Source organism: Cibotium barometz, chromosome 16, assembly GCF_041138505.1.
Source record: "Cibotium barometz isolate CiBa-2024 chromosome 16, ASM4113850v1, whole genome shotgun sequence".
Taxonomy (NCBI): Eukaryota; Viridiplantae; Streptophyta; class Polypodiopsida; order Cyatheales; family Cibotiaceae; genus Cibotium; species Cibotium barometz.
This window is the reverse complement of record NC_141061.1, coordinates 41,310,081-41,336,170: the sequence shown is the minus strand read 5'-3', so window position 1 is coordinate 41,336,170 and position 26,090 is coordinate 41,310,081. Positions and strand designations below refer to the sequence as shown.

Sequence of the window (26,090 nt, the reverse complement as noted above, 5' to 3'; positions counted from 1 at the left end):
GTGGAGGCTTTAACTAAAATACTAGCATCATGTAAATATGCTTTTTTTCAAATTAAAAAGGAAATATAATAACAAAGGGTTAAAACTTCAAAGCCCAATGCATGCCATTGCGGAACTTAACTAGTCACACGCAAGAGATTGCTCCACAAACGAGCTTTTGTGGAGGCTTTAACTAAAATACTAGCATCATGTAAATATGCTTTTTTTTAAATTAAAAAGAAAATATAATAACAAAGGGCTAAAACTTCAAAGCTTGATGATACATACGGCAACGCTACTATGACGAAACCAAACGGACTAGCAGCTCGTTTAGTCTCCATTAAAAGCAGCAGAGCAGGCTACTCGCGCAGCCAGGGAATTTTGGCGCCGCCTGCCAGGTTTTGGACATTGTCTTTCACCCATTCGAAGTATTTGTCCACGATGAAGGGCACATTCTTGAAGCTCTGCTTCAAGACTCGAGTCTCCACGCTGTCAATCTCCTCCCGGAGTCTCTCGTTCTCCCGCTCGCTGGGGTTGGGGAGGGCGGCGCAAGCCTCCAGGAGCTTCACGGCCGTTTCTCGAGCGTAGTCCCAGCAGCACCGGTCACGCAGGCAGTAGTCCGGGTCGCCGCCCTCCAGAATTTCCAGCACCTGGTTAAGGGTGACCGCCTTCTGATTGCAAGACAGCGTGAAGGCCGCAACGTCGTTACGCACAGTCGGGAACTGGTCGTATCTATCTATGTGAATCCCCACGGACTGCGGGTCGGGACCTCCATACTTTTCTGCCCTAAAGAAGAGAGGCTGCTTCTTATCTTGGTCATACATCTCCACCACCAGGAACGCGTGGTTGATCAGGGAGCGTACCTCCTTGGCGTTGCCGTCGCTCACCTCCTTCGCAGCTTCGATGGAATGCGCCAAGCTCTGAAAGAAGCCCAGGCAAGTGACGCAGTAGTGCACTTTGTCGAGAGTGACCATGGGGGAGTCGCCGATGGTGGTCCGCAGTTTCTTGCCCACGAGGTTGCGGACGTCGCCTTCGAGGAGCTGGGAGGAATTGAGGGAGGTGGAGGAGAAGAGGTGCTTGCGGAGCGTGGTGGCGCTCCAGAAGGCCTGCTTGGACCAGTATTTGGCCGTGGACAGCTCTGACTTGAGTTCGCCCGAGCCCACGGCGTAGAGACGCTGCAGGCTCAACAGAAGGCCGTCCGCAGAACGCGAGGAGCTACTCAAGGACGAGGACATCTTCATATTTTCTTTGATGAGCCTTCAAGTTCCAGTTCCAAGGATTCACCACTTAAAAGAGGCAGGGTTGGAAAAAAGAAAAACAAGTAGGCTGCCTACTTCATCCAAGTCTACACTCATTTATTTATAAGAAACAAGTTAAGGCACGAGGGGGTGTCTCTTTTTTTTTCAAGTGGTCTGGTCCCTGGACTTCTAGAAAAAAAAGAAGAGTAAGACCAAGTCTACCAAAGGAGACAAGTCTACACTCCCCAAAGTCATTCATTTAAGGCACGAGGGGCTGTCTCTTTTTTTGGAAAGTGGTAAGGAGTTTGTAATTGGCCCCCACCGCCCCCAATGTCATTCATAAAAAAACATTTCCCTTAAAACAAGTCAAGCTAAGTAAGGAGTCTTCTTGGCTAGTGTTAAAAGAGAAAAAAAATTTACTCTTCTTAACCAGTCAAAATAAGGAGACATTTTTTCCAAGGTCGATTTTTTTAAAATAGAAATCCAAGTTTTATAACTAAAATTCTCAGAATCTTCACCATTAACCAAATTGAGTTTTTTTTTCTCTTACAATGGGAATCTAAATCTTGGCTTTGCCAATATGTACTAATTCAAAACTTGGCCCCTCTAGTGTTAGAAAAAATCTTTTCTCCTTATAAGTGAGCTAAAGAGTATGTGATATTTCATAACTTGGTCTCTAAGTCGGCCATGTTGATAGAAAAAACACATCTCCTAGAACAAGTCAAGATATGGAGTCTTCCTAACTTTGCCAATATGTACTATTTCAAAACTTGACCGCTAAGTCGGCCTCCGTGTTTTTTTTCAAAAAAAACATTTCTTCTAACAAGTCAAGTTAGCAAGTTGTCTTGGCTTTGCCTATATGCACTATTTTAAAACTTGGCCCCTAAGTTCGTTTTCGGTGTTACAAAAAACATATCTCCTAATTAGAGAGAGAGAGAGAGAGAGAGAGAGAGAGAGAGAGAGAGAGAGAGGAAGCAAGAGGGAACAAGTGATTAGCCCTAATCACTCCCAAACCCTAACCCTAAGCACACCACACATGCTAGATTAGAGTTGCAAGAGAGAGGGAGAAAGCGAACACTCCACTTCTATTGCACAAATCGGAGAATGAGTTACAAATAAGAGAAATTGGCTTTCATATTTCCAAGCCTTTTCCCACTAGGCTGCCCGTCACCGGGAGTAAGTGGCCCGGGGCGCCCAAAACATAGTTACAAGGCTTTTCTCTATGGTTTAGCCAACTGACCAAGATCCTCTTGTCTATCCTCTGAAGCTCAATACTTGGGAGGATCATTAGGGAATTTTCCTCATCAAATGATCGGATTTAGAATAAAGCACAGGTGCCCATTACATAAGTGTGTAGACATAGTTATCATAGGAATGTATATGTGGTTAACATATACATTCCTCATCAAATGATCGGATTTAGAATAAATCACAGGTGCCCATTACATAAGTGTGTAGACATAGTTATCATAGGAATGTATATGTGGTTAACATATGTGCCCATTACATAAGTGTGTAGACATAGTTATCATAGGAATGTATATGTGGTTAACATACTCCCCTGGGTGGTTGCAAGATGAGGGTACTCACTTTCGTTCACTCTCTCCAAAATTGGGACATCCATCCATCTCGGGCGGAGTACCTCGATCGTGATAGTGCCGCGAATCAAAAGACGACACGTGGCTCCCGAGCCTAAATCGACATATCTCGATCGAGATGCCAACTAATGCCACGCTAGCAGGTCCGGCTTTCCAGGCGTCATCCATGTCACCAATACATGTCACCGCCACCACCATATCTCGATCGAGATATCTATGCCACTCGGATCCACATCAGGGCCACGCTGTATCCCCGTAGGCATATTTGACCAGCACATCTCCATCGTCCACGTATCTCGAACGAGAAATATACATCCAATCGCGACCATTCATTGTTCGAGGTAATCGGATACAATCTCCACCGTCCCCATATCTCGATCGAGATACTGAGTTCAAATCTCAGCCGTCCAAATATCTCGATCGTGATATAGAGATTCAATCTGCACCGTCCGAATATCTCGATCGAGATACGTAGATGCAATATCCACCGTCCAATTATCTCGATCGAGATAAGGAAACGCAATCTATACCGTCCATTCACGTACGCTGGAAGATGCGATCTCGGCCGTTTAAATATCTCGATCGAGGTATATAATGAATCTTGACCGTCGAGATACCTTTTCATGGAAATGCCTCTAAATCGTGGCCGTCCAATTACCTCGATCGAGATATTAATATCAAATCTCAGCCGTCGATCCTTCCCCAACCCTAGAATTAGGTGTGTATCTTGGCCGTATGTTGCACTAACCCTAATATCCAGAGCGTTAATCTTGCGAACCCTAAATTGCATGATGTTACCGAACCTCGATCGAGGTTATAAAACCGGAAAACTTTTTTTTTTTGCTCATTTTCACAAGTCGTTTTCACTCCCTTGCTCTCTCTTGATTTGGATTAGTGTTAGTGAGCCCATTAGCTTTGTTTTTAGCTTCATTAGTGCTACTTAGCACTAAGCATTAGACCTTTCACATTAGACCCTTCACATTGGACCCTTCACATTGGGCTTAGGTTTTAGCATGGAGGGCCACGAGGAGGGCCACGAGGAGGGCCGCTCATCTATTGCGGACCTCATCGCGGAGATAGACCGTGAGCTAGCGGCTATCCGTAGGAGTGCTAGAGACACTCCGTCTACATTACATATCGTGGCAGACTTGGAGGCGATGCTTGCGTCCCTTCGTAGCCTTCACGATATTGTTTATGTAGATGAGTGGATAGCCCACCATCGCGCTGCTCCGGTGTCACATGGCCTGACATATCGTCAGGTCTGTGATCTTGCTCCTATTAGGGATGGGGCTTTCCTAGATCTTTTCCTCGATAGTCGTGGGATGAGGCCCGGGGCGGGGAAGCCCCTCACTATTTCGCGGTGTTCGCATCCTCGTATGGCGGCACATATCTATAGTCGATATGTTGCCGCATATGGGAGGATGCCGAACAACCGCCAGATCCCCATATACTTCGCAAAGCAGTTATATGCGGAGTTTGTCTTAGGGGAGGAGGTCGATTACACCAGCCATCGTCCGGGTGGTGGTGCTGGCCGAGGCCGTCTCCAGGACCAGGGTAGGCGGCCTCCACCAGCACTTCGTGTAGCACCTGCCGCCACAGATCCTTCATTTGTGCCATTGTCGACAGTAGAGGCTCTTGGCACGCAGGTCGGCATTGACGTACGGAGTACCACGGAGAGCATCCAGCACGTGGTGCGCCTATTCTCACGAGCTATACCGACGACAGATGTGGAGGTATTTACATATATATTACGTCTTAAGTTTTTTTGGTCATTTATCTTCATGTTTATATGTACTTTTCTATATTTTTACATGAGCAGCATGGTTGATTGTGTCACGCAGGTTCCCACACCTGCCACTCAGAGGCTCACTCAGGAGTTGGTAGAGGCGAGAGCGGAGATAGACCGCCTCCGAGCTGCATTACAGATGGCAGAGGCAGCTACTGCAGAGGCACAGCATCTGAGAGAGTCCGACATCCAGCAGGTAGGTTTCTCTTGCACGTTTAAGTTACAAATTTCTTTAAGTAATACCTAATAAGAGACTAATCAAATATTTTAATGCTTTACTTTTTTGCGTAGGCTCGGACCGAGGTAGAGAGCTCCAGAGCTGAGGCACAGCATCATCAGATCATGGAGCAGATTGCCCAGCACAGGGCAGAGCAGCTGATGCTGCATGTTCGAGAGTATCGTAGATCATCCGATGTGACAGTGCCTTACCTACCGTTATATCCACGGCCTATCACAGAGGTTTTTCGACGACCTCTCCCTCAGGATGCACCTCCCTTCCTACGGGATGCGTGCTGCTGTTTATGTATCGAGGACATTGATAGTACAGGAGGATATGCCCTAGGATGTGGACATATTTTCCACTTGTCTTGCATCACCCAGGAGCTCGTCCGGTTCTCAGCATGCCCATCCTGCCGTGCACGCGTCGACTTAGCGACGTACAGGGTATTGGGCATCGATGATCTTCACCCAGGCCTTGTACGAGTAGATGCCAGGACTGGGAGGCCTGTCGACTTTACATCAGCTATGGACTTGGGACTCGACGCCTTCGACGATAGAGCCCAGGAGCCTGAGGTGCCTCCTGAGATAGAGTGGAGCTCACATGAGTTCGACGCTTACCAGAGAGTGCTACATGAGAGCCAGGTGACAGCATTTGAGCGCGTGGGTGGTGCTGGCCCTAGTGGCACAGCGGGTGATGGTGCTAGCAGCAGTGCTGCTTCTCATGAGCAGTGTGTCCTTACAGCAGAGGAGCTTACACGAGCAGAGTGGCAGACACGCACCATTGCAGATTATAGATTTTGGGTGTACAGACAGAGGCGTCTTGCATTAGCACGACGCAGAGAGAGAGAGAGGGCCATAGCAGCTTTTGGGACTCGTGAGCTCCCGAGTATACCGGCACCAGCTCACGATCCTTCCTTTGAGGCAGACCTCCCCGCAGACATTCGACGACCCCCGCAGCCGGCACAGCCTCCTCGACGTGCACAGCAGCCTCGACGCGCACGTCGACGGGCAGTTAGAGATGACGATTTTGATTGGGTTGCTGTTGATAGTGACTAAACTCAGACTAGCTGGGTTAGCTCACTTACATTGTACTTAGATTTTTGGGCAGTGACTAACCTCAGGCTAGCTGGGGTAGCTCATTTTCATTCTGATGTACTTATTTGATGTTTATATCATTATGAGTTTTCTCATTATTGAGTATCATTACATTTTAGTTGATGTTCTTGATTTTATTATATTTCTTAACACTTTTGCTATCATATTGTTTGTTGAAAATCTCCATGCCATCGTACCCAAACATGCTCCGATGGGGACCAAACTTTGCAAGCATGTGGGGGTGGGCCCCCCCCACATGCTTGCAAAGTTTGGTCCCCATCGGAGCATGTTTGGGTTGGCAATGGGCGCCCAGTGTGGTTTTTTCAAGTCTCTTGGTGCTTAAGAGGCCATGGAAAATCCGGGCCTTCCCCATACCATCGTACCCAAACATTCTCCGATGGGGACCAAACTTTGCAAGCATGTGGGGGGGGCCCACCCCCACATGCTTGCAAAGTTTGGTCACAATCAGAGCATGTTTGGGTTGGCAATGGGCGCCCAGTGCGGGTTTTTCAAGTCTCTTGGTGCCTAAGAGGCCATGGAAAATCCGGGCCTTCCCCATACCATCGTACCCAAACATTCTCCGATGGGGACCAAACTTTGCAAGGATGTGGGGGGGGCCCACCCCCACATGCTTGCAAAGTTTGGTCACAATCAGAGCATGTTTGGGTTGGCAATCGGCGCCCAGTGCGGGTTTTTCTAGTCTCTTGGTGCTTAAGAGGCCATGGAAAATCCGGGCCTTCCCCATACCATCGTACCCAAACATGCTCCGATGGGGACCAAACTTTGCAAGCATGTGGGGGTGGGCCCCCCCCACATGCTTGCAAAGTTTGGTCCCCATCGGAGCATGTTTGGGTTGGCAATGGGCGCCCAGTGCGGTTTTTTCAAGTCTCTTGGTGCCTAAGAGGCCATGGAAAATCCGGGCCTTCCCCATACCATCGTACCCAAACATTCTCCGATGGGGACCAAACTTTGCAAGGATGTGGGGGGGGCCCACCCCCACATGCTTGCAAAGTTTGGTCACAATCAGAGCATGTTTGGGTTGGCAATCGGCGCCCAGTGCGGGTTTTTCTAGTCTCTTGGTGCTTAAGAGGCCATGGAAAATCCGGGCCTTCCCCATACCATCGTACCCAAACATGCTCCGATGGGGACCAAACTTTGCAAGCATGTGGGGGTGGGCCCCCCCCACATGCTTGCAAAGTTTGGTCCCCATCGGAGCATGTTTGGGTTGGCAATGGGCGCCCAGTGCGGTTTTTTCAAGTCTCTTGGTGCTTAAGAGGCCATGGAAAATCCGGGCCTTCCCCATACCATCGTACCCAAACATGCTCCGATGAGGACCAAACTTTGCAAGCGTGTGGGGGTGGGCCCCCCCCACATGCTTGCAAAGTTTGGTCCCCATCGGAGCATGTTTGGGTTGGCAATGGGCGCCCAGTGCGGGTTTTTCTAGTCTCTTGGTGCTTAAGAGGCCATGGAAAATCCGGGCCTTCCCCATACCATCGTACCCAAACATGCTCCGATGGGGACCAAACTTTGCAAGCGTGTGGGGGTGGGCCCCCCCCCACATGCTTGCAAAGTTTGGTCCCCATCGGAGCATGTTTGGGTTGGCAATGGGCGCCCAGTGCGGGTTTTTCTAGTCTCTTGGTGCTTAAGAGGCCATGGAAAATCCGGGCCTTCCCCATACCATCGTACCCAAACATGCTCCGATGGGGACCAAACTTTGCAAGCGTGTGGGGGTGGGCCCCCCCCACATGCTTGCAAAGTTTGGTCCCCATCGGAGCATGTTTGGGTTGGCAATGGGCGCCCAGTGCGGGTTTTTCAAGTCTCTTGGTGCTTAAGAGGCCATGGAAAATCCGGGCCTTCCCCATACCATCGTACCCAAACATGCTCCGATGGGGACCAAACTTTGCAAGCGTGTGGGGGTGGGCCCCCCCCACATGCTTGCAAAGTTTGGTCCCCATCGGAGCATGTTTGGGTTGGCAATGGGCGCCCAGTGTGGTTTTTTCAAGTCTCTTGGTGCTTAAGAGGCCATGGAAAATCCGGGCCTTCCCCATACCATCGTACCCAAACATTCTCCGATGGGGACCAAACTTTGCAAGGATGTGGGGGGGGCCCACCCCCACATGCTTGCAAAGTTTGGTCACAATCAGAGCATGTTTGGGTTGGCAATGGGCGCCCAGTGCGGGTTTTTCAAGTCTCTTGGTGCCTAAGAGGCCATGGAAAATCCGGGCCTTCCCCATACCATCGTACCCAAACATTCTCCGATGGGGACCAAACTTTGCAAGGATGTGGGGGGGGCCCACCCCCACATGCTTGCAAAGTTTGGTCACAATCAGAGCATGTTTGGGTTGGCAATCGGCGCCCAGTGCGGGTTTTTCTAGTCTCTTGGTGCTTAAGAGGCCATGGAAAATCCGGGCCTTCCCCATACCATCGTACCCAAACATGCTCCGATGGGGACCAAACTTTGCAAGCATGTGGGGGTGGGCCCCCCCCACATGCTTGCAAAGTTTGGTCCCCATCGGAGCATGTTTGGGTTGGCAATGGGCGCCCAGTGCGGTTTTTTCAAGTCTCTTGGTGCTTAAGAGGCCATGGAAAATCCGGGCCTTCCCCATACCATCGTGCCCAAACATGCTCCGATGGGGACCAAACTTTGCAAGCATGTGGGGGGGGCCCACCCCCACACGCTTGCAAAGTTTGGTCCCCATCGGAGCATGTTTGGGTATGATGGTATGGGGAAGGCCCGGATTTTCCATGGCCTCTTAAGCACCAAGAGACTTGAAAAACCCGCACTGGGCGCTGATTGCCAATCCAAACATGCTCCGATGGGGACCAAACTTTGCAAGCATGTGGGGGGGGCCCACCCCCACATGCTTGCAAAGTTTGGTCCCCATCGGAGCATGTTTGGGTACGATGGTATGGGGAAGGCCCGGATTTTCCATGGCCTCTTAAGCACCAAGAGACTTGAAAAAACCGCACTGGGCGCCCATTGCCAACTTAAACATGCTCCGATGGGGACCAAACTTTGCAAGCATGTGGGGGGGGCCCACCCCCACATGCTTGCAAAGTTTGGTCCCCATCGGAGCATGTTTGGGTACGATGGCATGGAGATTTTCAACAAACAATATGATAGCCAAAGTGTTAAAAAATATAATAAAATCAAGAACATCAACTAAAATGTAATGATACTCAATAATGAGAAAACTCATAATGATATAAACATCAAATAAGTACATCAGAATGAAAATGAGCTACCCCAGCTAGTCTGAGGTTAGTCACTGCCCAAAAATCTAAGTACAATGTAAGTGAGCTAACCCAGCTAGTCTGAGTTTAGTCACTATCAAGATAGAGATCTAGTCAGCAGCACCCTCTCTAGCTCTCAACTGCTCTAGAATGCTCTCATGGTCATCCACTCGAAGCCGAAAACGAGGGTGAGAACTGTGTTTTCGGCTCTGTACTCGAACAAGAGTGAGCCTGGTAGCAACCACTAGATGAGAGAACTGAAATGCCTCTAACTCCCACTTCCACTGCTGGAACTCAAGACTCCCCCGATGAAGTCGAATCTGCTGGTAGAACCGGCCTGCCACAATCATGCTATGGGCGTCATAAGAAAACCCATGATCATCCACTGTATCCTGGTCAAGCATGCACTTTGGCCTAGTGCAACTCATCAGATAGTAGTCTACTCCCTCGCTGTTTCCCTCACTGGCAATAACAGCAAATACATCACCCTCCTGTAGCAAATCTGTCAGGTCATCATAACTGACCATGAACGCAGGACCTGTGTGCTCAACAGACACCACTGGATGTGAAGGATGCTCGGGGGAGAGGAATGTCTGTATCCATGCATCTGCCCATCCTCTCGAGGCACAATGTGACCAATCGCCATCCATACATGCTCCACAGAAGCATGCAAACCGTCGTGTGTAAATCGTGGGGGCCGCCATGCACGTGCTCCTGATGGAATGTAAGCCTAAGGTGCCAGGTACTGTGTCACAATCATGGGAGGCTCTGCGGTCAATCGTGCCACCATCCACATGCCAAAAAAATCTCCTGACAATCCGAGCATCACGTCTGGGGTACGATGATGCTGCACTCCCACACAAATGTTGGGAGCACCACTCGACTACGTGGCCCGCATCTCTGAACCGCTGAGCATCCTGTCGCAGCTGATGACGCCTCAAGGCACGTTTCACACACGCGCCTGCACCATCATGCTCACCCTTCCCGTGACCAGTCTCAAAGAATGACCAAATCACTGGGATACTAGACTGCACATGCCACCTATAAATCCATAAAAGATAGTCTTAGTTATTGTTTTCTTTAAGATGTTCTAGTGAATTTAGTTTAATTGAAAATGTAAGAAAGCCATAAGTACAACCTGTAGAGCCAATAGAATTGACGTGATGACTTGAACTGTGCGCCACAACCATCCGACCAAACCCATCGCTGGACATGTCTGATCCCACAATCTCCTAAAAAATCGTCATGGAGACGAAAGCAGTGTTGCACAAAATGTGCATCATGTGAACGATCATCACTGATATAGAAATGATACTCTCGAATAATGACACGGGTCTCGGGGGTACTCGCTATCCCATCTACATGAGCCTCTGCATGTCGATAGCTAATGTGGACCAAAATAGCAACCTGGTGAGGGAAGCAATACATACGTTTAGGACACAAAAAATCAATTAAGTAATGAAGCTCAAACATAAAACAAATAGTACAAAATATAACCATTACCTGCTCTGAGAAGTAATACTCAGATTGTATCTCCTGAAAAGGTGTGAAAGTGTAGTTCTCTGCAAAATCAATCACAGAGACGACCACACCAATAGGAAACTCTGCTAGGCATGCTCGGAACTGACGATCCTGCCACTTGGCACAATGACTGTGCCGTATGTAGGGGTAGATCTGCTCCCTAAATGTGGCTGTGAAGTGACAACGTGGTGTATGTTTGTCCACGAGCTGCAACTTCCTGGACTGTCCACCACTCTGGAGCTGGTGTGTCACATACTCATAACGTTGCCATGCCACTATCTCTTGGTCACTTGCATCAAGATCTACCATCTGTAGATGTGCAAGTGAACCACATGATGTGCAATTGCTCTCCACACAAGGCATCCTATGGAACTGGGCATCCTCCGTGCGTGCACACAAAAGAGAGTGGATGAAATCACGTGGACTACGAGGCAACTCTCTATGCCCACTAAGAGAACGGAACACATCATAAAAAAGATTGAACTCAACATGGTAGCGACAACAACATGTGTCACGCTGACGTGAGTACCTCACAAACCAAGGCTTACACCCCTCAAATGACCTTTGCCCAATTTTAAGCTCTGGATACGAAGCTACAAACTGAGAATACAACTCAGTTTGGGACATTTCAAGAAAGCAAGCACCGTGCTCAATGAACACTCCTCTTGTCACTCTCTTACGCAAAGCTTTCTTGAAAACTGGCGATGCACGACAATTCTCCTCCCAAAAACTTTCTATCAAGGTTCTAGTGGTTTCATCTAGTAGGCGATCATGCCTAGCTACACGACCACTACTCACCCACATAGCACCAACCTCATTGGCATCTAAACTTTGTCGCCTAATAGACCCAACTCTAAGTGCGTGTGGTGCTATGGAAAGGATGCGAGATGTGGCACTAACCTTACCCTTCATTTGGGAGCTACTTATGACTGCCACAATAGCCCGTCGAGCAGCCAAAGCGTCCGCAGAGTTCCTCTTCTTGTTAACTATATAGGAATGACGAACACTTTGTAGCACCGCCATGCCAGCTCTCCTCTCTCTTCGACCTCCAATGTCGGAAAGCGCCCTGCAGTTGGCCATGTTGGGCAGATCAATCAAAGCATCAAGCACACATGCCTGTGATGAAGATGTGAGGTCTTTGAAATAGGATTGGAAGATTGCATGGGCACGACGATGTGCCCCTGACTTTGATAGTTCTTTCCTATCCACACGAAGGGCGCCCAAAGGAGGGGGGGTGGGTTCTTGTAGAAGAGAGGACTCAAGAAGGGCGGGTTCATGTGGATTATCTAAACTAAGGGGTAGTGGGGGGGAAGAGGGCGAAGGGAGAGGAAGTGGAAGAGGAGGAGCAAGGCTTGGATCATCGCCAACGGAAGGTGTTGCTCGTTGACGTGCTCTCCACTCTCTCTTTCTCTCACGAGCTACCCTTCTCCTCTCCTCCTCTTGAACTTGGTGGATGGGGGGGATTCTAGTCCTATCACGTTTCCGACTCCTACGGCTTTGAGAACCCATTCTCAAGGAAGCTAAGAGAGAAAATATTATAAGGGCTCAATGATGGGATAGTACTACAGATAAGTGTGGGATAGTACTAGAGATGTGTGATTATATAGGAAAAATAGGTTATCCACTTCAAATCTCACTGGATTTCCTATCTAAGATTGATTGGATAACTAAGATAAACATAAAGATATTTAAAGATAAACTATTATCCACTTAAAAATTAATATTATTTATAATATTTATTAACAAGTCTAAATATTTATCATTACCAGATATATAAATATATATAAATATATCTTTAAAGAAATCTTTTATTTTATAATTATATAACTGCTTTTTTTAAATAAAGTATTTTTTTCATATTTTATTCAAAGGTTTATTCTACATAAAAAATTTTCAAGAAATATAAAAATAAAAAATTTATTTTTTTAAAATTAATAATATGATCTTTAATAATATTTTTATTGATCTAATCTCAAAATATAATCCTTTTAAATTAGTGATTTTAAATTCTTTTATTTAATAAGTTACATATATTTTATTATTTAAATTTCTATATTCTATTTCTCTAAATTACTAAATTAACTTTTCCAAAAATATGTTTTTGAAAAAAGAGGGGAGGTGGGAAGGAGATGCCACGTGTCACAAGCGTGCATGACACGTGGCATTCTCTTGACATGTGGCACTATTATGGTTGATGTGGCAACTCCATGATGTGGCATGCCATGTCACCATGTGCGAGGTGGCATGCAAAGGTGGCAAGATGATGTGGCATTAATGATGACTAGGATGATGAGGTGGGGAGTCAACTAGGTTGACCATGTTGACATGGAGGGTGGAGGTGGCAAGCTGAGGTGGCAAGCTGCTTATGTGGATCCTCTCGATGCTCACGTGGACATAAAGTGGCATGCATGTATAAGGTTTGGGCCTACCCAAGCCTCACACATGGAATGAAACCTAAGCTGTGAAGTTTACCAAGCCTAGATTTCCAAACCTAACTAGGATTGGTTTTAGACTTGAAAAGGGGAGAGTGGACACAATATGGGAATTTTCACTTGGGAGGATTGAAAATGGACCTTCCCATACTCAAATCAAGCCAAATTTTTTTTGATAAATTCATGGCAACAAGAGTATTGATCCCATGAGTTTTTAGATTGAAAGATTCAATATTTAATTTTCTAGAATTAAATTACTATTGATTTAATGGGCCTCTGACAGTCATAATAAATTTTCCAAAGTAAATCTACAAAAATCAAACCGTTAGATTTGTAATTTTATCTTATACCCACATTATACTAATCTTTCCCAATCTAATCATCACTAGATCCATACAATTTGAGCATTTTAAATGGTAGATGTGGTGGGAGGATAAAATAGTATGTTTTTTAACAATTCTAATATCTTTAAAATAATATAGAAAATAGTAGAACACATCAAAAATTACTCGATAAATCAAGTTAAGCTCTATGTTATTTGTATTTGTGAAATGCAAAGTGGGAACATCGTATGAGTAATAATGTAAAAGTTATAAGCAATTTACTCACATTCACTATACCTGTCTAAACCTAGGACAGGGCCTGTATACAAACTTGGTTCCCAAAGAAAAGGGGATTTGCAATTATTGGATATTCGATCAGATTATAGTTTTAGGTGCCCAACTTTGCATATGATGTTTCATTAGAAGACCTTGAAGTGAAACTCCTTGGCTAACTATGAGAGATTGGCTATTCTTCTTGAAAAAATGCCTGTTTTTCAGCTAAAGCCAAGGGCGCCCACGCCATGAAACTAGATAACCTCATCTTGCAACCACCCCCCTTTTCTTGAAGTCGATTGCGTCCTCGTAAAATCGATGAGAGGTTGGTGAAGCACACAGGGAACATCGCACTTGGTTGGTTCTCCTATCTCTCCAAAAATGAGAGGGGATGATGGGGGAGTTAGTATGATGGAAAGAAGTTAGTGGAGTACTGATGATTAAGTATCTAGCTAGTCATACGGGCTCTTAGAGTTTGCTTTTTTTATGTGCCCAATACTACTCTTTATTTTAATTTTTTTTGGGATGTTTTTTCATTTCTTGTCACCTTTGCAGGTGAGACATCTTCATTAGAGGAGTTAGAGTAATTCAATTAGTAGACTAGCATGGAATACTTAATGACCAGTATCCCAGTGGTAGGTGGTATGATTAAAGAGGAATTAGTAAAACAATGGGGTTAGTAAAAGGGGGGAATTCCAAAGGGACAAAGAGGCAAGGTGCATGGAGACTGCTTATACTCCGAGATGTTGTAGGTCAATGGGGATGTTCATGAAGCTCTAGCATCTGTGTCAAGACATGGTAATGGGTATCTTGGCTCCCATGGATGCTGAGTCATCAGGTTGTGGTATTCTCTCTTTTTCTTTAGTAGATTTGTGAGCTAACCTTTGAGTGTATCTTTGAGTGGTTGGATAAGCTCGACCATTTGTAGCATTGCCCCTTAGTGTGGTGAACGAAGGCGAGGGGGGTAGGGTGGAGCTTCGTGGAGGAGGCTTCGTGGGTTGAAAGGGTTGGATGAATTAAGCTTTAGAGTGCCCATGGGTTGGATGTGGGCAAGGGTTGAAAGGGTTGGATGAATTAAGCTTTAGAGTGCCCATGGGTTGGATGTGGGCAAGTCCGGAGGATTTTGTTGTGGCGAGGAGGGGACTTGCCTGCATGTTGGTCGCCAAACCATCTTTGTCGATTGGACAGGTACTGGCGTGGTGGCTATGGTTTGGGTGAACTACTGAGGGGTATGCCTTGGGAGCCAAATTATGGAATTGCCATCATGGAAGCCTAGGGCTTCTAAGAGACATTTTGGGCACCCAATGTTGGCGAGCAATGAAGATCCGTGGTTGGCGAGGCTTTCGGTTTTTTTTTTGTCAACCACAGGGCTTTGAGCTATGAGGTGGTTGTCGACGCGGAGAAGAGTCTTTTGATTGTAGCTTGGGGAGCCACATGTGTGTGTTGCCTTCATGGAAGCCTTGTGCTTTGAGCACATTGGTAGGCACCTAGTGTTGTTGGCTTCGTTGTGCTTGGGGATGTCAAACTTGTGGTTGTGGGCCCTTTATCATGGCTTCTTGGGGAGTTGTGGTGGATGAGGACAAGCAGGGGTAGCCAAAGGTAAGTGTTCCCTTCATAGTAGCCTTGTGCACAGTTGTTCAGGGACTAGCTAACATTGAAGATTTATCTTAGGGTTAGTGTGTGTTGGCTTAGTTGGCTTTTGTGCTTGGGTTTTAGAGATAGTCATCTGGGGATCCATAGTTTTATGTAGCCATCGTAGAATCCCTGAGCAGCAAGAAGATTATTTGGCACCCACCATTGATTGTCATGATAAAGATATGAGGTCGAGGTGCTTACAGTGTGGGTAGTTGAGGATGTAGAGTTGAGGGGCAATGTCGACAACGTGGCTTGTTTGTCATCATCAGTGGGTGCTGTCGAGACAGTGGGCTTAAGTGAGGCATGGGTTAGAGCAATAGGGGAGACTTTTGGTGATGAGGAGGGGGCCATGGCATGTGAGTTCCAGGTATATAAATTGACCTTAAGTGTTTGAAACTGTTTGCCAAAGGTAAACATGATGCAAGTCCTAGTTATGGATTATTTGGGTTTATATCATGAAGGGTTGACCTAAGATGGCATCATAGGCAGCATTACAAAAGTCCATGACCACAAATGTGAGATGGAATGTCATGTCACAGACTTTGACCTCCTTGAGGCCATGCACTAGGCCCATGGATTTTGCAGAGTTCCCGTCCCCCCGCAATCTTGATCACCAATTTGGTGGGATCAATGTGTGGTTGGCCCCAATTTTCCCAACATGTTTGTGTGAGGATGCTTACACACCAGCACCTCCATTTAGGATTCCTTTGACCACATGTCCATTATAGGAAATGTGCAATGCTGCGTTTGTGTCATCACCTTCAAAGTATTATCCCAGTGCATTGACGTGAATTGTTAGTGCACCTTGATGTTGTGGGCGGTGGTGATGGAGTAAGTATGGATGATGGGGCCTAGATTCATCCAAGGAATCTGGAGCTTCCTCATCCACATAAACCTATAGTTTGTGTTCCATCCAATCTCGAAGGTCATTCAATAAATTTGTACTACCCTTTAACACCAATGGGCATTTGGATTTGGGAGGAAAGGAAGGCAGAGAGGCCGGCCAGGTTGCGCGTTGATGAGTAGGGGCTTCTTGAGGGGCGGGGACTTGATCATAGGGTGGACCAGCAATAGTATATGGAAGTTCAATGTGGTCCTTATTTGACAGGTGTGGAGGTCAAGAGGTGGTTGCAGTAGGAGGATAAAATACCTCAACAAATTTGTTGTGTGTCTTTGTCAAACTCTGTTTCAGTGTTCGCATCGAGTTGTTTTATGAGTGGGGGATTTGGGATTGGTCATTTATGGAATAAGTATAGGAGGATGAGGAGGTGCATGACGGGAAAATTCATCATTTGTCAACATCATGTTGGTGAACGGATCTTCCTCAGCTGGAGCAGTTTTCGGGGCTCCTGCCTGACCCAGTGCGAAAGTTCAAATTCAATGGGGGATGGCATGCACTCAAGCATGGGGTCAAAGGTTACAAAAATGGGTGCAGTTCAAGTTGAGCTTGGTATTGCTCTATCAGCACTTGGGCCTCCTGAAGACGTTGCTTCTCAAGGATGGCATTAGGATATTTGGCCACCATTTTTCCCGTTTGGTGAGATTTTGCTGGGCTATAGGGGAAAGTGGGAGTTCGGCATGATCATTGCTACCAGAGGAGGATGATGTGGGCTTTATTAATCCCATGCAAATGCTAACCCGATCATCACCATGGCCAATGTGCTTAGAATGTTGTTTTTTTGGGATGTGGCTTTCTTTAGCTTGGCCTACAACCACATTCAATGTGACAGTGGATATCTTCCCATGTTGAGGGCTCAACACATTGAAAGATGGCATGCCTTCGACGATGGAATGAGAAACTGATTACAAAGGGCAATCCTTATAGTAATGGTCAATTCCACAGCCATGACATTGTGGTTGCATTGGCAGACATTTGTTTTGAGGCGAGTCTGCCACTCTATGCAGTTCATGATGGTAGAGGAAACACAGAAGAGGTGGTTTCCCTGCTGCGGTCCACCTGAAAAAATGAAAGAAAATTGAATGTTCTAGGTTATCTGGCCCATTTGAAATCTTGCCAAAAATCTAGTCTTTAACCTTTACGGGCCTATTTATCAACGGAGTCCATACGCAAGAAAAGAAATCCCACACCTTCTTTGCCAGCAACACGAGATAAAAAGATGCGGGCATGTTTCCAAGTATGTAGTACAAATGCACAATTACCAGAAGCAATCCGTCGCTTTTGCAAATGATCCCCCAATGGTAGGCCTCCAACTAGCATGTGCCATGGAACACCTTCCCTTGATATGGAATCTTAGACCACCAACCCTGTAAGATTACTTCCTTCCACTAAGCCACACTCTTCCTGATGTTCCATACCCTATTAGCCTTATCAGTGATTCATCGCTTATCTTCCACCAACTTATGGTACACTTGATTTGTTATATGCTGGACAATGTCCTGATGCTTTTTAAATGCCCAATCTAACCAAGGTTGCTGATCCTCTAGATTAGGATTATCACCAAACGGTGTAAGTGCTACCCTCACCTTCTCCGATAAATGTGCATATCCACGTGGAACCGAAAAATATTAATGAATTTTTTGAAAAAGACAATACGGGGCCTCTACATGGCAACAAACGATCCAAAATTCTCACTAGTCCTAATTGAGCCATTCTATTGAATTTTGGCTGCTCAACAGGTTTGTCATGACACTCCAGAAGTCGTGAAGTAGCCAATTCCTCACCTACCATAGAATTCAACTACAAACCGTTGATCTGAAGTCTTCCATTTAGTGTGTGCCAACACCTCCTTCCATGAGATCATTGAATGAGAAAGGAGAGGTGAAGCCACCACTCAAACATGTTCGGAACCATTCACTACATCCCACCATGTACCATCAATCCTATTATTACCATGCACAAGTGCGACCTCCTCTATGAGGGCCTTAGCCATTACCACCCATGGCTCTTGAGATACACATATCTTGCAAAATAAAGTCCATCTCCTAGCAACCATATGTAATAATACATCGAATAGGGCTGCCCCTCCACTCCTCTTCGGAGTAGTAACATGTTCCCAAGAAATCCACGTCTGCCCTGGCTTATTTCTTGCTCTTTTTTCCATAACATAAATCGAGTTGGCTATTGTATATATGATGCAAAGCTTTGCTTGTCCATGGCAATAAAGGCAAGAAAAAAGATATCATGATAATCATAATGGATTGTGCCACTTTGAGCCGAACATGCATAGGCCAACCCTGAGATTTCCAATACACAAACTTACCATTTATCCTTGTAGAAATTCATGCCAACAAATCCTTTGAATCAACATTAACTCCAATCGGATAACCTAAGTGGCGTGTGGTGATGCATTCCCTTTATATTACTTGCCCATCCCATCCCAAACCAAGAAAATCACCCTCAGTATAGGTTATTAGAGTAGAATTCTGCATATTAATGCATAACCCTGAAGCAAGGCGAAAAGTATCCCAAATATCTATAGCCTTCTGAACATTATCTCTTTGAGCTTTAAGGAACATGAAAGAATCATCTGCCAATGCGTAGCCAACCATCTGCTCTCTACTTGGGGTGGTTGCAAGATGAGGTTATCTAGTTTCATGTAGTGGGCGCCCTTGGCTTTAGCCGAAAACAGGCATTTTTTCAAGAAGAATAGCCAATCTCTTCTAGTTAGCCAAGGAGTTTCACTTCAAGGTCTTCTAATGAAACATCATATGCAAAGTTGGTCACCTAAAACTATAATCTGATCGAATATCCAATAATTGCAAATCTCCTTTTCTTTGGGAACCAAAATTGTATACAGGCCCTGTCGGAGATTTAGAGAGGTACAGTGAATGTCAATAAATTGCCTATAACTTTTACATTATTGCTCATATGATGTTCCCACTTTGCATATCACAAATACAAATAACATAGAGCTTAACTTGATTTATCAAGTAATTTTTGATGTGTTCTACTATTTTTTATATTATTTAAAAGGTATTAGAATTGTTAAAAAAACATACTATTTTATCCTCCCACCATATCTACCATTTAAAATGTCAAATTGTATGGATCTAGTGATGATTAGATTGGGAAAGATTAGTATAATAGGGGTATAAGGTAAAATTACAAATCTAACAGTTGGATTTTTGTAGATTTACTTTGGAAAATTTGTTATGACTGTAAGAGGCCCATTAAATCAATTGTAATTTAATTCTAGAAAATCAAATATTGAATCTTTCAATCTAAAAACTCTAGGGATCAATACGCTTGTTGCCATGAATTTATTTAAAAAAAATAGCTTAATTTGAGTATGGGAAGGTCCATTTTCAATCCTCCCAAATGAAAAGTCCCATATTGTGTCCACTCTCCTCTTTTCAAGTCTAAAACCAATCCTAGTTAGGTTTGGAATTCTAGGCTTGGTAAACTTCAAAGCATAGATATCATTCCATGTGTGAGGCTTGCGTAGACACAAATCTTATATATGCATGCCACTTTATGTCCACATTAGCTTCGAGAGGATCCACATAAGCAGTTTGCCACCTCACCTTGCCACCTCCACCCTCCATGTCAACATGGTCAACCTAGTTGACTCCCCACCTCATCATCCTAGTCATCATTAATGCCACATCTTCTTGCCACCTTTGCATGCCACCTCGTGCTTGGTGACATGGCATGCCACATCAACCATAATAGTGCCACATGTCCTAAGAGAATGACACGTGGCACCTCCTTCCCACCTCCCCTTTTTTTTCAAAAATATATTTTTAAAAAATTCAATTTGGTAATTTAGAAAAATAGAATATAGAATTTTAAATAATAAAATATATATAACTTATTAAATAAAAGAATTTAAAATCACTAATTTTAAAAGATTATATTTTAGAATTAGATCAATAATATTATTTTTAAAGTTCATGTTATTCAATTTAAAAAAATAAATTTTTAAGTTTAATATTTCTTGAAAATATTTTGTGTAGAATAAACCTTTGAATAAAATTTAAAAAAAACATTATTAAAAAATTATAGTTATATAATTATAAAATAAAAGATATATTTATATATCTAGTAATGATAAATATTTAATAATATTAATTTTTAAGTGGATAATAGTTTATCTTTAATTATCTTTATGTTTATCTTAATTATCCAATCAATCTTAGATAGGAAATCCAAGAAGATTTGAAGTGGATAACCTATTTTTCTTATATAATCACACATCTCTAGTATTATCCCACACTTATCTCTAGTACTATCCCATCATTGAGCCTTCATAATTTTTTCTCTCTTAGCTTCCTTGAGAATGGGTTCTCAAAATTGTAGGAGTCGAAAACGTAATAGGACCAGACTTCCCCCCGTCCACCAAGTTCAAGAGGAGGAGAGGAAAAGGGTAGCTTGTGAGAGAAAGAGAGAGTGGAGAGCACGTCAACGAGCAACACCTTATGCTCCTCCTCTTCCACTTCCTCTCCCTCCACCCTCTTCCCCCCCACTACCCCTTAGTTTAGATAATCCACATGAACCCGCCCTTCCTGAGTCCCCTTCTCTTCTACAAGAACCCACCCCCCTCCTTTGGGCGCCTATCGTGTGGATAGGAAAGAACTATCAAAGTCAGGGACACATCGTCGTGCCCATGCAATCTTCCATTCCTATTTCAAAGAACTCACACCTTCATCACAGGCATGTGTGCTTGATGCTTTGATCGATCTGCCCAACATGGCCTACTGACTTTTCGACATTGGAGGTCAAAGAGAGAGGAGAGCTGGCATGGCGGTGTTACAAAGTGTTCGTCTTTCCTATATAGTTAACAAGAAGAGGAACTCTGTGGACGCTTTGGCTGCTCATCGAGACGGGCTATTGTGGCAGCCATAAGTAGCTCCCAAATGAAGGGTAAGGTGAGTGCCACATCATGAGACGACAAAGTTTAGATGCCAATGAGGTTGGTGCTTTGTGGGCGAGTAGGTCATGTAGCTAGGCATCATCGCCTACTAGATGAAACCACTAGAGCCTTGATAGAAAGTTTTTGGGAGAAGAATTGTCGTGCCTCGCCAGTTTTCAAGAAATCTTTGCGTAAGAGAGTGACAAGAGGAGTGTTCATTGAGCACGGTGCTTGCTTTCTTGAAATGACCCAAACAAAGTTGTATTCTCAGTTTGTGGCTTCGTATCCAGAGCTTAAAATTGGGCAAAGGTCATTTGAGGGGTGTAAGCCTTGGTTTGTGAGGTACTCACGTCAGCGTGACACATGTTGTCGCTACCATGTTAAGTTCAAACTTTTTTATGATGTGTTTCGTTCTCTTAGTGGGCATAGAGAGTTGCCTCATAGTCCTCATGATTTCATCCACTCTCTTTTGTGTGCACGTACGCAGGATGCCCAGTTCCATAGGATGCCTTATGTGGAGAGCAATTGCACATCATGTGGTTCACTTGCACATCTACAGATGGTAGATCTTGATGCAAGTGACCACGAGATAGTGCCATGGCAACGTTATGAGTATGTGACACACCAGCTCCAGAGTGGTGGACAGTCCAGGAAGTTGCAACTCATGGACAAACATACACCACGTTGTCACTTCATAGCCACATTTAGGGAGCAGATCTACCCCTATATACGGCACAGTCATTGTGCCAAGTGGCAAGATCGTCAGTTCCCAGCATGCCTGGGAGAGTTTCCTATTGGTGTGGTCGTCTCTGTGATTGATTTTGCAGAGAACTACACCTTCACACCTTTTCAAGTGATACAATCTGAGTATTACTTCTCAGAGCAGGTATTATATTTCATAATATTTGTTTCATGTTTGAGCTATATTACTTATTTGATTTTATGTGTCCTAATCGTCTGTATTGCTTACCTCACCAGGTTATATTTCATAATATTTGTTTCGTGTTTGAGCTATATTACTTATTTGATTTTTTGTGTCCTAATCGTCTGTATTGCTTACCTCACCAGGTTGCTATTATGGTCCACATTAGCTATCGACATGCAGAGGCTCATGTAGATGGGATAGCGAGTACCCCCGAGACCCGTGTCATTATTCGAGGGTATCATTTCTATATCAGTGATTATCGTTCACATGATGCACATTTTGTGCAACACTATTTTTGTCTCCATGACGATTTTTTACGAGATTGTGGGATCATACGTGGGCCAACGATGGGTTTGGTCAGATGGTTGTGGCACACAGTTCAAGTCGTCACTCTCACGACAATTCTATTGGCTCTACAGGTAGTACTTATGGTTCTCGCAATTAAACTGGATTTTCCATGGCCTCAAGCACCAAAAACTTGAAAAATCCACACTGGCCTCTAATTACCAATCCAAACATGCTCTGATTGTGACCAAACTCTGCAAACATGTGGGGGTGGGTCCCTCCCACATGCTTGCAAAGTTTGGTTTTCCATCAGAGCATGTTTGGGTACGATGGTATGGGGAAGGCCCGGATTTCCCATGGTCTCTTAAGCACCAAGAGACTTGAAAAATTTGCACTGACGCTAATTACCAATCCAAACATGCTTTGATTATGACCAAACTTTGCATGCATGTGGGGGTGGGCTCCCCCCACATGCTTGCAAAGTTTGGTTCCCATCGGAGCATGTTTAGGTACGATGGTATGGGGAAGGCCCGGATTTTCCATGGCCTCTTAAGCACCAAGAGACTTGAAAAATCCACACTAGGCACTAATTACTAACCCACACATGCTCCGATGGCGACCAAACTTTGCAAGCATGTGTGGGGGTGGGCTCCCCCCCACATGCTTGCAAAGTTTGGTTCCCCCATCATCGGAACATGTTCATCGGAGCATGTTTGAGTACGATGACATGGAGATTTTCAACAAACAATATGATAGCCAAAGTGTTAAAAAATTTTAAAAAATCAAGAACATCAATTAAAATGTAATGATAATAATGAAAAAACTCATAATGATATAAACATCAAATAAGTACATCAGAATGAAAATGAGCTACCCGAGCTAGTCTGAGGTTAGAGTCACTGCCCATAAATCTAAGTACAATGTAAGTGAGCTAACCTAGCTAGTCTGAGTTTAGTCACTATCAACGGCAACCCAATCAAAATCGTTGTATAAAGGTTTTTGAAAATCCCAAACTCAACTTGTACATGTGTACATGAGTGATGTTCGTATTGTGGTAAAGTCATGGGAGCACCCATTGACTCAGTGTGGGCATCTTGGATGTGTGGTTGTATGCGGCAATCAGGCTTTAGGCTTTGATGGAAGTGTATGTGCAAGGAAAATCATGAAATCTTGGAAACACAAGCTTGTCCGGATCTGGTGGAGATGGTATCAGCCATTCGGTCGCTCTGTATGTGTGCGTGTCCCAAAAAAAATGAAAGTGAGCACTAGTAGGTTGCGTTTGAAGGTGTGCAAAAGCATGGGGGCAATTAATTATTGAGGGGGCCAATGTCGCCTTGTATATGGTGTGAAAATGTCAGGAGAAAAGTGGCTACGTGTATGCATGGCATGTCAGGAGAAAAGTGGCTACATGTATGCATGGCAACGAAGGAGATGGCGCAAGAGCATTGGACGGAAGAAGGATGCCGATTTGGGCCAGGATGGTAGATTCTTCCAGAACACGTCGATTGTTTGCAAGTGGCTGGAGGGGGACGGAGTATTTTGCAGGGAGAAAGGGAGGCTCGCGCGACTAGCTCTGGGGAGTCGCCTCTGGTAAACGAGAAGGTTGCACGTGTAGCTATTTGGTGTGACGGCTGACAGTAGAGGAGGCTGGTGCTGACTGTAGTGAAGCAGTGAAGGGGAGGAGAGCACGTCGATAGCAGAGAGGAGAAGTGGTGGTGACTCCAACTGCAGCGAAGGAGAGAGAAGAAGACTCCAGACGAGGGGACGGAGTGCGTCGTCGATTGAAGAGGAGAATGAGGGTGAGCGACCATGGGCTGGAACGAAGGACGCCTGTCTCTCCAAAGTGCATGGGAATACTGTGAGCTGGGGGACACAGAGTGAAGGGGAGTCGCAAAAAAATGAGAGGAGTGCAGGTAGAGAAGCAAAGAAAAAGCAGGGGGGCTGGCGACTTACTGGGAGGCCGCCGTTGGATGCAGAGTTTTTTGTGCGGGTTGCCATTGGGTTACTCCCTCCTAGAGTCTCAGGCCAGGGGTGTTGGTTTTGTTGATTAGCTGTGGCTGGTGTCTGGTGATGCCAGAGAGTTTTTTGTTTTTTCCTTGCTGGTGATAGCCAGAAGCTTGGAGAGTAATCTATTACGGTCATGTATCTTGTGCTGAAACTGGGTCCAAATATCCACGAACTGTATTTTGAAGATCCCTCAATGTTTGAGATTGTATTCTCAGATAATGATACAGGATATTGGTCAGTTGTAATTTACATAGACGAAAGGGAGTGGGCAGATTGTGAGTGGGTATTAGAGGAGGATGGCTCTGAGGATATCTTGGATATACAACTTTGTAGAGATGAAGATTTGTTCTGAAATACAGTCTTGTTTATGCTCTTGGGTCTGGTGTTCTGGGTGTGTTTGTATGCGTGTGTGGAAGTGTGACACTCTATAAAGGCGTAAACAGCTTTACCGCTTTCGTGTCATCACTTTTTGGTGCCTCCATAGAGGAAGAAATTTCCTTCGGTTTGTGAAAGAAGACAAGGGTTTGTGTGAAGAAGGATTGAAGAGATGGCTCAAGATTTTCCAGAGTATTGGGAGATTGCCACAGGAGAGTGCAATCAGGTTTTTGGAGAAGATGGAGTTTACAGCCTTGATGAAAAACAGGGCAACCCCGGAGATCCTTTCTCAGATTTTAACCTATTTCTTGCAAGGTGATGCAAAAGCATGGCTACAGATGTTTGTGACTACACACAGGAATGCTCATCAACAGGATCCTGAATACCGTGTAGCCAGAGCTGCATTTTTGGCATAGTTTGTCCATGTGAGGAGTCCGAATGAAGTGTGGAAAGAGTTGTGTAACATTCAGCAGAAGGATGGTCAGGATGTGGATCAGTATTTGATTGAGTTTGGTAGACTGTGGAGTCTATGGTGTGAGGCTTTGATTCCTGAAGTACCCCCACAGATGATAAAGAGAGACCGGTTTGTGGCAGGGGTGGAGCCAACCCTCCGTCTAAAGGTGGAGCTGAAGAACTTGGATAGCTTTGAGGAAGCTGTCAGAGTTACTCGTGAGAAGGAGTGGAAGGTGAAGCATCTGAGGCAATTGGGAATACAGGAAGAGCCGAAGAAGTTTGTGAAGATACCAGAGATTGAGAGTGCATCCTGGAAGAGAGGCTGTTGTTGTTCCTGAACAGGAGGATTCATTGAAGAGGGACATTCATGATGCACTGGAGCTCATGAAGTCTTTAAGCTTGAGTTGGATAGAGTCTATAGGAAGAGGAAGAGGCATAGGTGTTATGGGAAGGAAGACTGATGCATCATCTGGTTCCAAAGGAAATTCAGCAGATATTGGAAGAGAGAGAGGGTATCCGAGTAATGTGCAATACTGGAATTGTGGTGAATGGGGCCATATCAGTCCGCAATGTGAGAAACCAGCCAAAGCTAATGGTGTGTATCAATTGTCTACAGAGATGAATGATAGAGTGATTGGTCCTAATATGCACATGAAGGATGCAATTCAGCCCAATGTTCATGAAGTCCATAAGGTCACATTTGCAAAGCAGGATACGGGACAGATTAACCTGTTGGAAATGGAGAAGGGTGAGGTTTCTGGAATCAGCCCTGAAGAGTTTTCAGAAGATGAGGAGGAGGATGGGAGTATTGATGATGCTATGGATTTTGAAAGTGATGCTAACGCTGAGGAACCTGATGTGTTTGAGTATGGATATGACTTGGATGATCTCTTTGATTC

At 45.0% G+C, this 26,090-nt stretch overlaps 1 protein-coding gene across 1 annotated transcript; it reads left to right on the top strand.

The window, feature by feature from the left end:
- Positions 1-4,635: 4,635 nt before the first annotated feature.
- Positions 4,636-16,778, top strand: LOC147630656 (uncharacterized). Its single transcript, XM_086810834.1, has 5 exons — positions 4,636-4,797; positions 4,893-5,831; positions 15,182-15,297; positions 15,514-15,700; positions 16,662-16,778. The coding sequence occupies exons 1-5, from the start codon at positions 4,636-4,638 to the stop codon at positions 16,776-16,778; spliced, it is 1,521 nt and encodes a 506-aa protein (XP_086666960.1).
- Positions 16,779-26,090: the final 9,312 nt, after the last annotated feature.

Excerpts from the sequence above, each read along its gene's own strand:
- LOC147630656 (XM_086810834.1), top strand. The coding sequence starts at position 4,636 with ATGGTTGATTGTGTCACGCAGGTTCCCACACCTGCCACTCAGAGGCTC. Across the intron at positions 5,832-15,181 it reads GACGCGCACGTCGACGGGCA|GCACCTAGTGTTGTTGGCTT; the intron begins GTTAGAGATGAC and ends GCACATTGGTAG. Across the intron at positions 15,701-16,661 it reads CCATGGCATGTGAGTTCCAG|CTGGAGCAGTTTTCGGGGCT; the intron begins GTATATAAATTG and ends GATCTTCCTCAG.